At 31.8% G+C, this 14,308-nt stretch overlaps 1 protein-coding gene across 1 annotated transcript in view; it reads right to left on the reverse strand.

Moving 5' to 3' along the window:
- LOC115885903 (kalirin) overlaps nt 1-14,308 on the reverse strand; it is a 402,576-nt gene that overhangs the window by 303,264 nt on the left and 85,004 nt on the right. The window contains exons 8-11 of the mRNA XM_030904931.1: nt 12,642-12,834; nt 12,441-12,548; nt 8,863-9,057; nt 8,106-8,228 (exon numbers count right to left, since the gene is read on the reverse strand). Coding sequence (XP_030760791.1) covers nt 8,106-8,228; nt 8,863-9,057; nt 12,441-12,548; nt 12,642-12,834 — 619 coding nt within the window. The remainder of the gene's footprint in view (nt 1-8,105; nt 8,229-8,862; nt 9,058-12,440; nt 12,549-12,641; nt 12,835-14,308) is intronic.

Genomic DNA, 14,308 nt, shown 5'->3' on the forward strand with positions numbered 1-14,308 from the left:
ACTGAAAAAACAAAATTTTACAGAGAATTTAAATATGTAATAAAAAATGGGGGTACCCATTTAAAATAAGAAAGCTGTTCAACTTCCAGTATTTTCGGAAGTGCCGCCATATTGAGAATAGTTTTAATCGATAGATCTCGTGGGGAAACAATGATGTGCAAAAAATCTCCGATCTAGATATTATAGTTCTCTAGAAACTTCTAATGCACGCTCATCCTGGAACACCCTGTGTATACCCTGCCATTTCCTTATTTAGTTCTTAGATAAAAATCCAAAACAAAAAACGTAGCATCTTCAAGCTAAACAATATTTTTAATTAAAATTTATACCTCGGAGAATCCGTGGCGGATTCATTTTAGTAAACCTTGTCGGAATAATGGCATTAAAACAAAGACAAAATACCTGGTCGACGTTAAAGAAACATTACACTGTAACTCCACAGAGATTTTTGACCACTAATCTGCTTAAGCAACAAAAATCCGTTGCCGTTTCAGGGTATATAACTCTTTTCGTCGCGTCGGAGGCAAAAATAAAGTATCTCTTTAATACGATTTGTCATTACATGTAGACAACAATACAATACAGAACTAAGACATGACATTCATTATTTTTCTATCATAATGTAATAAAAAATTTGTATATTTTTCGGAATGTCAAGAATACTGTTTAAATTACAATAATTTGCAATATTAAAATATTTAAATGGCAATTTATACTTTGAAAAATAAGTATTTTAAAAATCAAATTTTAAAAAAATTGAGAAAATCCAGGTGAAAATCTAAAACCGGACGCTTATGCCTCCACCTTTAAGCGTTATTAATTTCAGATATCTAGTCCGATAAATGAGACCGGTAAAAAGCAGTTGAATCAAATCTATTGAAAGGAGAAAAAAGTCTATTTAAGCGCGGAAATAACCTGTCAAACAGCTAGGTATCTGCTACCGACATCTTAACACAGTGTTCGTTTTTTATGTTATTCCTTATCAGATTGAAGAAAAAATGTCTAGATTCTGGATAGATGTAAGTAAAAAAGTAGATCTTAAATTGCTACTATTATTTTACCTGAAGTCTACAAACATTTGTATATGTTATAAAAACTAATTAATAAAAATGATTATTAATATTAAAACTAAAACACTCAATTTAATTAAGTGTTTTAGTTAAAAAGTGTTCTAATTATTATTAATTCTTCTCAACTCTGTCATAAAAGCACCGAAGTTAAGCAACGTTAGCCCATGTGGGTATTTTAAAGGGTGTACGACATAAAACTCCGTATTTAGATGCACTGCTCATTAACGCTGGTTAGAGGCCTGATGAGATCAGAATCTTGTGAGAGTCAACTGGTTTAGAAAAATTTAGGATCAAGTGGTGTAAAAAATGAGACAAGCCATATTTACGTAAAAAATTAGGCATTCAAATAAAACCCTTCTCTTGTTATAAATTGTTAACATATCATCCCCATATTTTGTTTAATCTTTGTGTGATGAATCATAGAAAAACTGAAACTGAACATAGAAAAAACTAGATTAAAAACACATATTTCAATGGAATCTTACATATTTAAAGAAATTTTTGATTAAATCTGTAGCATTAAGCAAATATTATTTGAAGACTTGAAGTAAATAATGTTCTAAGTGCCAAAAATTCGGTTTGTCATGTTTTATAAGTAAAATGTCCTAAGTTCAACATAACCAACAACATACATACAGCCATTACTCGCTGACGAGTATTCGACACACATCAGAAGATGTTCACGCAAGGCGTTTTCTTTCATGAGCTTTTCTGTGACTAAAAAGCCCGATACGTGATGTTATCTGCCTACCGCACTCCGGTTTACTTTTTAGTTGTCGCTGTTAATGATATAACGAAAAAACCCTATATTTCCTAAACCGTTAATCCAATCGCATTGGGACGGATTTTATTCGATTCAGCTTAATAAAATACATCAAATAACATGGTTTAATAAATTTATTTAAAAGTAAACTGAGCGCCAATTGAAACGTAAAGTGAAAATTTTTGCATCAAGTTGAACTTCTTGTATTTTCTGAACTATTGAAGGCGTTTTGAATTGCTAACCAGATTCTGAAACGCTTTTTTATCGACTGTCGAACCGTTCTTTGCAGTTTATTTAATTATTGGCCAATACCCATAATACAGGGTAAAACAAAAATGCGTGCAATTTTTACAAAATTTTAAGTGACCTCCATTTTGTGGGGGGATGGAGGATTTCCATTACCAGCTAGATAAATTTTTAACGCCCTGTATAACTGAAACACTTTTTAGTTTTATAAAATTATTTGTTTGCTTTATTTAATTATACATTAAAATGCATAATGCTTAAAAATACGATATCTTCATTTCACAATGAGATAAAATTATTAGTATTAAAACTCTACCGACAATCATAAGAATATCGAAAACATCGCAATGGAGAGCGATAGCCAAAAAAAACTCATAAACGTCCCGAGGTATAAAACATCTTCAAACTACCCACAAAAAATGGATCTCCTCCATCCCTCCACAAAATGAGGCTCACTTAAAATATTGTTAAAAATGCGCGCATTTTTGTTTTACCCTGTATTATGGGTCCTAACCAATAATTGAAAAAAAGTACAAAGAACGGTTCGATAGTCGATAAAACAATGTTTTAGAATCTGGCTGGCAAATTCAAAATTCCTTCAAAAGTTTAAAAAATACAAGTTAAACTTAATGCAAAAATTTGCACTTTACGCTTCAATTGATGCTCAGTTTAGTTACTGTGGTTCAAATTATTATAAATTATAACATTTAAATCTTATACAATATAATGATATTTATATAATTTTAAGTGGCAAAAAAAGTAAATTATATTACATGAATTCATCGGCATCCGCAAAAATGAAGAATGTAGTTTTGATTTTTTCCACACTATTTATCTTTTATTTTAAATTTTTAACAAACGTGGCCGAATGTGGCTATAAAATTTATAGAATCACTACTTTAACAGTTGCTTTTTTTAGTCAAATTAATCCGAGACCAAAGCCCGGTAAAGCTTTTTTGTTCTAGTCTGATTAAAGTAAGAAGCAAAGTAATTTTATTAGAAATAGATTTAAACTAAACTGCATCAAAAGCACGGTATATTTTGGCAAAATGATTTTTACTTTTAATGCCTATGGATAAACGAAACAGTTCCTGGGAAATACCGATTTTTAGGAATTAAAAGAAGGGCTGTAAAATATTACTTGTTTTCGCTTTATTTTTGCGCGTTTCGTATATTAAGAAAATTGTCAAAAAGGAGGTGTTGTACATTCAAAACTAGTAATTAAATTAAAAAAGTAATATTATTATATTGTCTTTGAACTAACTCGATGTAAGATAGGATAATTTAAACCCGATTTAACACCCTCTTTTTTGTTTTTTTTTTCATTGCCGAAACCACTGTGCGGCGGCGCGGAGCCGAATCCATGGTTGGCAACAATTAATTTAAAAATCGCGCCCTCGATGACGTAACTAAAACTTTATTTGATATGAACCGTATACAAAGTGCTTAGTGCCAAGGCTATTAAATTGTATTGAAAAAAAAATATCAACAGAGATACCGCCCGCTCTTATACATTGGTTATACATATAACAAAAAATGTTGTTTATCTCGAAATAATGATTTCGGCACTTAGAATATTGTTTACTTCAAGTCTTCATTTATTGAGATGTAGTTTGAGGACTGGACGATGAGACAGTCAGAAATGAAAAAAATTGACGCAACTGAGATGTACTGTTGGCGACGAATACTCAGAATTCCCTGGACTGCCCGACGAACCAATGAATCCATAATCCAAGAACTGAACATCACAGAACGCCTCTCTTATATTTTATATATATAAATATATATATATATATATGTATATTTAAATATTTCGGGCACGTTATGAGGAGGGATACTGACTGTATGGGAAAGCTCATTATACAGGGCAAGGTTCCGGGAAGAAGACCAAGAGGCCGCTCGCCCTCCCGATGGATAGACCAGCTATCAAAGATCACCCACAAGCCACTGCACACGCTTGTACAGGGTGTCCCATTTTGGTTGAAATCATACGGTATCTCCGTTATTAGTGAAGATAGAAGGGTGCGGTTTGCACAAACCTGTCTCACTTTTTTGTCAAACGGAAGATGCCGTAAACAAAATTTTCATAGCCCTCTTCGTTTCCGAGCTCCAGGGTCTTTTTGAAAAATTTGCAATTTGGGACACCTCCTGTATCTCCGTTATTGTTAAAGCTATCGAGAAGGTGAAAACTGTTTATTGTAGAACTTTTTACGTAGAATACAGTGCCTTAGTCTGTTTTTCTACAAAAAATATTTTTGAAAATATGAACTAAAGTTATGTTTTTTAAATGGAACACCCTGTATATTTATAAATCATATGATCTGTCTTGCCATAAGCTTCTCAAAAATATAAATCACTCTATATTTATTTTCACTATTTACTGCAATATTTAAAAGTTTTTATTAAAAGATCATATTTATTAGTAGGCCATGATTGATAATAAAAGAAACTAAAGAATTATTAAAAGTATACTGCTATCTATCTCTTGTTTTATTTTGGGAGCCGCTAATAAATTCTTTATATATTAGGGAAACTTAACTCTCTACCGCTATTTCTAAATCTTGGAATACGTGTATACGTAAGAATAATCTATCGTAACGGAAATTTTAGATATTCCTTTAGCTAATTTACGTGAAATATACTTTCAGCAAGATGGGAAACATTCCCCGTCATAACTATGGAAATATTAGAATACTGTTAAATTATTATTTTTCAAATCAATGAATTGGAACCAATGAACGCATATTGATAGCCTCCTCGATTCCCGGATTTCGCCGTTCTCGATTTCTGATTTTGGGGATTTTTGAAATACGAAATATATCGTGGGCACTACAATAATGTCGAACACCTGAAAAATGCTTTAATAATTCAAGATTTAGATATTTGCAAACCCATCCCGTTATAAAAAAAAAGAAAAATATATTCACAGTTTCAGTGGTAACAGTTATTTCAAAAGTAAAATATATCAATCCCAAATAAATTTTAATATGTGTATGACTATTTTAGTAAATACCATTTTGATTTTTTGTTATTTATCACGGCCTACTAATAAGAAAATGATATATTTTAAATATTGCAGTAAATAGTGAAAATAAATATAGAGTGATATATATTTTTGAGAAGCTCATAGCAAGACAGATCATATGATTTATAAATATACAGGGTGTTCCATTTGAAAAAACATAACTTTAGTTCATATTTTCAAAAATATTTTTTTGGTAGAAAAACAGACTACGCCACTGTATTCTACGTAAAAAGTTCTACAATAAGCAGTTTTCGCCTTCTCGATACCTTTAACAATAACAGAGGGGTGTCCCAAATTGTAAAATTTTCGAAAAGACCCTGTAGCTCAGAAATGAAGAGGGCTATGAAAATTTTGTTTGCAGCATCTTCCGTTTGACGAAAAAGTGGGACAGGTTTGTGCAAAACGCACCCTTCTATCTTCACTAATAACGGAGATACCCTATGATTTCAACTAAAATGGGACACACTGTACATGAAGCACAAGACAGGGAATTATGGAGACAAACCTCACACATCACCTGACCACTACATTCCTGTTGTAGGAATAAAGACAGAGAGAGTTTGAGGATAATATAAGATGACATGATAAACATATAACTACACTTCGCAGAAAGTTCATCAAAACAGAAAATTATTTAAAACGTTATGGGAACTAATAAAATAAAATTTTCTTTGTGGGGAAGTTCTTTTCGGAGAGTATATCTTAAAACCTCATTAAAAAAACATAAAGCCGAAAAAATTCTTATTTAACGAACCTATTTAAACCGCGTACGCTTACATACGAGGCCAGCCAAAGAAAATACGCTGAATTAACCATCGCAAGGACCTGGGAGCTCGCCTCCCTTCAATTTAAGATGAATGGCACCCTTAAATGTTTCCATTTTCGACCCTCTCTCTCCTAATGCTCCCTAAATTTTTCACAACGGGCCTTGTTTACGTCTTGTAATGAATTGAGGAAACGGCTCGTGAAAAATATCGGGCGATTTCGGAGTAGGCTGGGAAATAGTGTTGTTAAAAACGAAATAAAGTTGTTCAGAAAAAGGCTTTTTAATTGAGAGTTGAATTACTTCCAAACCAAATTTTCAATTATTTCTTTGTATCAGACATTATAGTTCATATAAAATGAGAATCGGTACTTTTTAACATAATCATGATATACAGGGTGTTTCAAAAAACATGTGCCATCTCTCGTGGGGAGATTCCTCAGGTAAAAATAAGATTAATTTTTTATATCAACATAGGTCCGATTCCGCTTTGTTTCGTAGCTGCAGGGTGTTCAAATCATAATATTTTTTCGATTTATTATAATTTTTAATTTTCGTAAAAAAGTACTTTTCGCATTTCGAATGAAATTTTGACGGTAAAAGTTACTATAAATACGACATATTTTAAAGCTAAAAAAGTGTCGACATATTCACCAGGGACATGCACATGGGTTATCACAATATTTTTCTAAAAAAGCATGTACGCCACTGACTATTTTTTGTCTTGTTAGCGAAATAGTTTAAACAGTTTAATGCCGATTAAAAGTTTCTTGATATTTTATCGATTTTGGCCTCCTTGATGAGATAAATGCAATTTTATTGATTTAACTTGATCCAAGTCTAATACCTAGCAGCTTTTAAAAAATTTAATATAAAACTTTAAATAAGTAGTCATTGATTCTTCATCAAAAAAATATGAAAAAAAATCCTTTAAACATGGGTATGGAAATGCATAGTTTTTTAAATTAGTTTTTAAAATCACCTAATTTTTTAAAATTAGGTGATTAATAAAATTGCATTTATCATCAAAGAGGCCGAATTCAACAAAATATAAGAGATAACTTTTAATTGGCATTAATAAACGACCTACACAATTTTGATATCAAAAGAAAATAAGTCAGTGACGCACATGTTTATTTTGAAAAATATTCCAGTGATAACCCATATGCACGTCCCTGATGAATTTATCGACACTTTTTTAGCATTAAAATATATAGTAACTTAAAACACTTATAGTAACTCTTACCCTCAAAATTTCATTCGAATCACTAAAAGTACTTGAAAGAAAATTATAATAAATCGAAAGATTATTAAGATTTTAACACCCTGTAGCTATGAAACAAAGTAGAATCGGACCCATAGCTATATTGATATGAAAAATAAATCTTATTTTTACGTGAGGAATCTCCCCACGAGAGATGGCACATGTTTTTTGAAACACCCTGTATAATTATTGATAATATGATAACTACCAAAAATTTTACAGTAAATGGAAAAAAAAATGTTACTGAGTACAGCAAAATAAAACACTAATTCACACCAAAAACACTTTACTTTTGCACTGGACGCGCGTTTCTCTAATAGCACTTGAAGCATCATCACAGATGATTAAAACTAAACTAATATCTACAATTTTGTCGTTTTTGACAAACATTCTGATACCATAGACTTTATTTCTAAATTAAATAATCGTTTTCCTTCCATTAAATTTACCTATGGAATTGAGAACAACGACAGATTACCATTTCTAGATGTATTAAATATTAGAAATACTAATAATTGGCTTGGAATTTGATATCTACAGAAAAAAATACAACACACAGATATATTCCTTAAGAGTCTTCTCATAGTGTTGGACATAAGAACACATATGGTATGAGAAGGAAAATGAGAAGAAATCAACGAGAAGGAAAATTAACTCACAGGCATAAAATAGAATTTTAAACATGTTTAAATCATTTGAATTTATCACTATAATAGTAGAGTGTCTACTGTCCAACGATATTCCCTTACTCCATTCACGTTAAAGTATGATGTTGTTTTGAAACACGACAATAAAAATGCATAAAAAACTTTACGAGCACTTGTAATTTTTGCTGTTTATATGTATAAGACAAAGACGCGAATAGTGAGCAGAATACACATATAATCGGTGAACTCTAGTACAGGCTATATCATCGCCATCACTTTCAGTTATTTTCATTTTAGATTATACTCTGAAATCATGCAAGCACTTACCTGAGCTACATTTTCGAAATGTTCGTGGCTTTTCTGGTACACCCTGGCTTTCTGGAGATTTCTGCCAATCCCTGTATTTTTCCTGATAAACACTTCTCCATGGTTTGATAGCCAGTCCAAAACCTGAGAAAAAAAAACAAATGTTATCTTCGCGGTTGGTGCATTATTGCCATTTCAGTTATACAGAGATAACGAATTTACAGAAAATAAATTGGATCAAAGCATTGTGTATGTCTCGCTAGTCGAAGAAAATTATTTAAAATATTTTTCTAGTACCTATCGACATTTGACACCTGGTATAGTGAATATTAAGGATTAAAAAGAAAACATATTTCTTTTCTTCCGCCGAGGCAGGAGATATCCCTCTAAAAAGAAATTTATTTTTGAATAAAGAAACAGTCAAAGCAGTGGATAGTCCAGTGACATTTTACTAGGAAATAATTTTAATTTTACTCTTTAACCTTTCTGTTTTTGTACTTTCAATTAATTTTAATTAAAGTCGGTCCTGTTTTATCTATTGCATTTTGTTACTTTATCATTTATACTTTAATAAACTTATGAACTTAAGTACAATATGATAAAAAAACGACGTCAGCGATGACTATAAAATGAAGATTGCTGTAATTTTATATGTAAAATTATATGGGGAATGTCATCGATCATTATTTCCAAGCTAGCGCCCAGTTAGCTTGGAAATAATGATCGATAACGTTTCTCTTTCTATCATACAGTATATTAATAACGTATTTATTCTTACTTGTTTGACGTCTTCTTGGAACAACCTCAACGCTAATCTCTGATGGAGCTTGATCTTTTTCGCGTGCCATTTTTGTTCCAAGGCCCTGTGATGGTTCAATATTTGATGGATCACAGCCAGGACGTGACTGGCTCCTTCGCTGTAGTCTGCGGCTGGATTACCACCAGGCCGATTTTCAAAGTTAGGACCATCACCCTACATAACAATATTCAAGAATTAGAATATCAGTAGTTGAACAATATTTGTGCAATATGTTAGTAGGAAATTTTCATATGCATAAAATCATAGATAACCCTCTGAACGTCTATTGTAAAAAAGCATATTCTTACGGTTTCTTGCGGTTGTATGATAAAGTTTGAATCTCAAGAATAAACCGTTTTCTATATGTTGGGATAAAAAAATCAAGAATCATCCATATTTGAAGTGTAAGGAAAAAAACGATGTCCATTTTGTAGGAATTTTTATGTAATCAACTCAATCTGTTGAGAATACCGAGTCCTAAACACAGGCTAAATGATTAGGCTAATTAAAACACAGACTTTATTATTCGGTATCATATACCGATCTGATCATAGTAACAGCGTGGTCTGGATTTTAACCTATAAGACAGGGATGTAGAAAGCTTAATGAAAAATCAAATGTATTAAAAAGAGATAAAAGTTAGGGTGATACATTTCTTCTATGCTGTATTGCCGGATTTTGCATCAAAATTTACAAGTAGGCGTATACGAAAGATATTGTATCTAGGGTTGAAACTTTATTTTGCATAATTAGTTACTCATTTTCCTGTAATAGATTATATTTAGATATATTATCTTCATTTCAATAGTATAGATAAAAGTTTTTAAAACAGTTTATTTTTTTCTACACACGTGAAAACCAACAACACTGTACGCCGCTTTTTATTTTGTCTGGTTCTGTTTCATCTCTGTCGCATGCATTAAAATACAGACTACGCAGATGAAGTGTCCAGGATGGTATATCCTCCCATTGGGCATACTTTATCTCTTTACTACATTTTCAACTTTTTATGTATATATTTGATTGTTTGGATTATAGGTTACATTGTCTGTCCAACGAGCCTGGGAAGATTTTTATAAACGACATTAAGAAAATGAGAGAAAATACAATTTACCTATGAATTAATATGAGACACAACCGTCACTATCATGTAACCTTTCGCTGAAGAGACTTTACCTCTATTTATTAATATAAATAGAATTTAACACTCAGCATTTTTTTGAAATATGAATTTTCTTAAATTATATCTGTATATTTATGACTCGTTATTTTTTTAAATGTTTTTCAATTGCTGAATCATCTCTAAATATTAGTAATGTATGGCTCTGTAGCTATGAGTCCTTTGATTTTTTTTCTAGAAATAAACCAAACTACGCTACTGCGGTTAAGCAAAAGGTTCTACCGTGCTGGCTTACTTTTGGGTCGGTATATGTGGTAGTAAATCGCGTTAAGATCTTATTAAGTTGGAGTGACAGAAATGCGACGGTGTGCTGTGGCGGCGTTGCCACATTTCTCCGGTACGCATTTCCCTATCAAGTAAAGTAAAATCACGATCGCAAACCGCTTATTTTTAAAAGACTTTTATTTAGAAAAAAGAAAACTACGTCGATAGGCTTTTTTCCATGCAAAAATTAAAAAAAAAAATCCATCCATTTACTTTTAGTGCAGAGCAATTTTCAGCAATCGTGTAACTTTTTTATTCATAAAGATTTTCACATACTGTCTGCGAAGAAAATGTAGCAGAAATATTAAGAAAGTTTTTGAAAAAAACTACAACTAATTATTTCTAATGAATTTCGAGATATCGATTTTTGAATTCAGAGTTATAATAGCGCGATCACTGTCGAGCACCAACTCAATTCTACTTATTTTTACCAAAATGCAAGTGTTTCTAACTTTCACTTAAAAATTCACAAGCTATAGGGAAAATTACGACTCGTTAATAAACAAATATATCACGAGACGTAATTAAATCGTAAAGCTGAACGCATGATGTACACCTTTCCCTAGAATTTTAAGTATTCACAGAGGTTAGGTTAGGGTCGATAGGGTTACTGATTGGGTCGACCGGTCGACCGCGACGAATCTGCTATATCCCTTTCCACGTCTCTTAGCAATGTGAACAGTTTCTCAGTTTATTTCATACATTTGGCAACGTGTTTACTGTTCTCTTTGTTCAGTACCACGATACACGTAAACACGTTTATGTGTATCGTGTTCAATACATTATAAAAGTATTGTACTCTTCTTACATTCGGAAATCTCCACCCAAGACTAACCTTTGCTAGCCTTTAGTATACGTTTTGCATTTTTGATTGTTTGGATTTATAGATTATATTTTCTGTCCGACGACTCAGGGAAGATTTCGACAGATGACATCCCAAAAATGAAAATACAACTTTCCTGTGATTTAAAATGATAGACACAACTATCACTATCATCAGGGATCATCTCGTTGGACAGACTATATTTATTATGGCTTAGTGTTATCTATATTCTTATGCATAAATTTCTCAACTAATAATAAGAAGTAAATTCTAAAAGCAATTTCTGCTAGCTAAAATGGAATGCTTCCTATACAGATCTGGTCTTCCTAAATCAGTGTCTGGATTTTAACATACATCATAATGATGGAGATATCCTAATGGATCTCCAAACCTGTTAAAAGGAGACAAACAGTGAACTGATATATTGCTTTTATGCGGTTTTAACATTTTATTAAGAATTTATAATCGACCAATAAAACGTTGTGAAAATATGATTAAAGCAAGGGTTTTACCGTTAATATGTCCCCAATTGATTAGCAACTTTTTTACAGTCCTAATATCTCCACATATTTCGCGTTCCCCGTTGGTGCTGTATTCAATATTTACTTCTACCACTACCTATGTATCTTTGTCCTAGTCTTTAAAATACAGACCACTGATTTAAAATGACCAAGTATAATATTATTTAATATATTTATTATGCTCAATGTTTTCTATATTATTCTGTGTACAATTCTAAACTAATAATAAAAAGAGTAAAATTTTAAAAGCAATTTAGAGATAACTAAAATAGAATATTTACATGTTTTTTGTCCGTTCCTGGCTGGTTGCAAACCTGCACCAAGTGATCTAATTGGTAAAGGAGTTTCTTGCTAGTGCTATGGACCTACCACCAAAGAAAGATCATACAGATACACCATCACCATTATGTATAAAAAGAATAAGAAATATTAATTAAAAGAACACTATATTAGGATGGATTTTCATTGGCCAAATATAGTCAGACAAAATAGATACACAGATCATCACATCAATCACTTAAATCAGTTATTTTAACTAGAAAATAGCATCAATTTTAAAATTCTAATTATATTTGACCAATAAGGAAAATAAAATACAAAACAGAATCGGAGAAATACGTTTTTTGGTTAAGATTGTTTTATTGTTTTTCACATAACATGAATGAAGACGTTACTGCTGCTCCTATAATGCTTCTATTACTGACCCAAAACCATTTAGTAGTTAGAAAGACAACACCTAAAAAGTTAAGAAAAAAAATATGTGTCGTACATTTATTATTTTGTCTTCTTTTTCAACTTCCTCTGCGCTAGGCAAGTTATGGCACACTTGGAGCATCACATCCAAACCATTCAGCAAGGATTGATAAGAATTATAAACCTATATTGAACGGAATATTAAAATATAAACAAGTATTTCAAAGGAATTGGCTTTAATATCAAAGGATTTTTGGAAAGTAGATCCTGAACTTACTTCTGTGTAGGCTTGGCACATGGACTCGTATAAATTCTGATGTTGGTGTATGGCGTTTTCCAACAGCATAATTTCCGATGGCAAGTTAATGTTTTCGCTGGCGTTCTTCCAGCCTGGAACGTTTTCCACGTACTGTTCGGCTTTGTGATGGAATATTACGGAAAGGGCTAGCACTGCGGTCCTTTCATCTAGTCTAGAATACAAACAAAACATATATTTAATATACATTAACCAATGAATCGTTTGGGATAATAAAAAAAACTAGATATAGTAGAAATAGCTATATACTAGCTGAGTGTAATGAATATTCTCCTTTGTTAATTTATAAAATAATTTGAAAACGTAGGTAAAGTCTGCGATTTCAGCGGATTCGACTTTCCAAGGGGAAAAAGATACGTCCATACCGTTTGAGAGAGTTATCCCATGGTTTAATAAGAATTTTCAAGAATGTCAATTATAAACTTGTGAATAGCAAATCTGTCGAGCACACCCGTATCATCCTTTTCTCAAAGGCATTAGCGGCACTTTTGACCACCCTGTAAATTCGTTGTGGATAAAGCAAGAATATTCATTTTAACTAAACATGAGGACATACTATAGCTGGCTCGATTACCAAAATATCTAGTAATTATACCTCATAGTTTATGAATTATCGTTTGTCAAATTTCTTTAATTTCGACATTGACTCACTGACACATCATCAAAATTCTAAGGTACCGTATGATCGAGAAAAAACGGCGTCAGCGATGGCTATGAAATGAAGATCGCTGTCATTTTATATGTAAATTTATATGGGAAATGTCATCGATTGTCATTTCCCAGCCAACTGGACGCCGTTTATTTTTGATCATACGGTACTTCTAGATGTGTCACAAACTTCAAATTCTAAATTTTAGGTAGCTTTAAGCTTATAACCAAATGAAAAAATGAAATATCTCAAAAATGGATTAAATGTTAGCTGTCTAGCCGCTACCGGTAACTGACTTTCCAGGCGAGAAAAAGGTAGTAAACTAAAATTAATCGAAGCGGTTTCTTCTGATTTTATTTGTATATGAATATAACAACAATAATTCAAGGATTATGAATTTGTTTATTTTATTTAGTTTCTTTTTAAGCACCTATTCAAGAATTTTGTTACAAATTGTTAGTATCAATATTAGACATCTTTATTTGTGTTAGAGATGAGCGATATTTCACGAACTGTGATTTTTTCACTGATATTTAAAAATCACATATCACGATCGGTACCTTTTTTGCGAAGAAAGCGTGAATTGATGTGTGATTTTCACACTATGCAAACGAGCAAAAAGTCCACAGACTTGTTTATCCCTTAAGTATGTTTAATATAACATAAACAAAATGGAAATACCGATTACCGCCTCGCTTTCGTTTAATATCGCTTTTTTTAGAACTATAAACGGTGATGGTACATTTTAGGTACGTCGTCAATCTTGAAGTTGTTGATGTAAATTTGATATTAATATATTCTACAATAATTAATGTTTTAACGTTTTAAGTACGTATCGTACGAATACTGGGCTAAATCTTTGAGATCACTGCAATAAAATTATTTATTTTTGAGGTTAGAATATAGCTTTCTATATTATGTTTAGTAAGAGTGACAAAGAAGACGCATATTTAGGTTTATTTGCCTTTTGCTCGCGTCT

This window comes from Sitophilus oryzae, unplaced genomic scaffold, assembly GCF_002938485.1.
Source record: "Sitophilus oryzae breed Bouriz unplaced genomic scaffold, Soryzae_2.0 scaffold_465_pilon_pilon, whole genome shotgun sequence".
NCBI lineage: Eukaryota > Metazoa > Arthropoda > Insecta > Coleoptera > Curculionidae > Sitophilus > Sitophilus oryzae.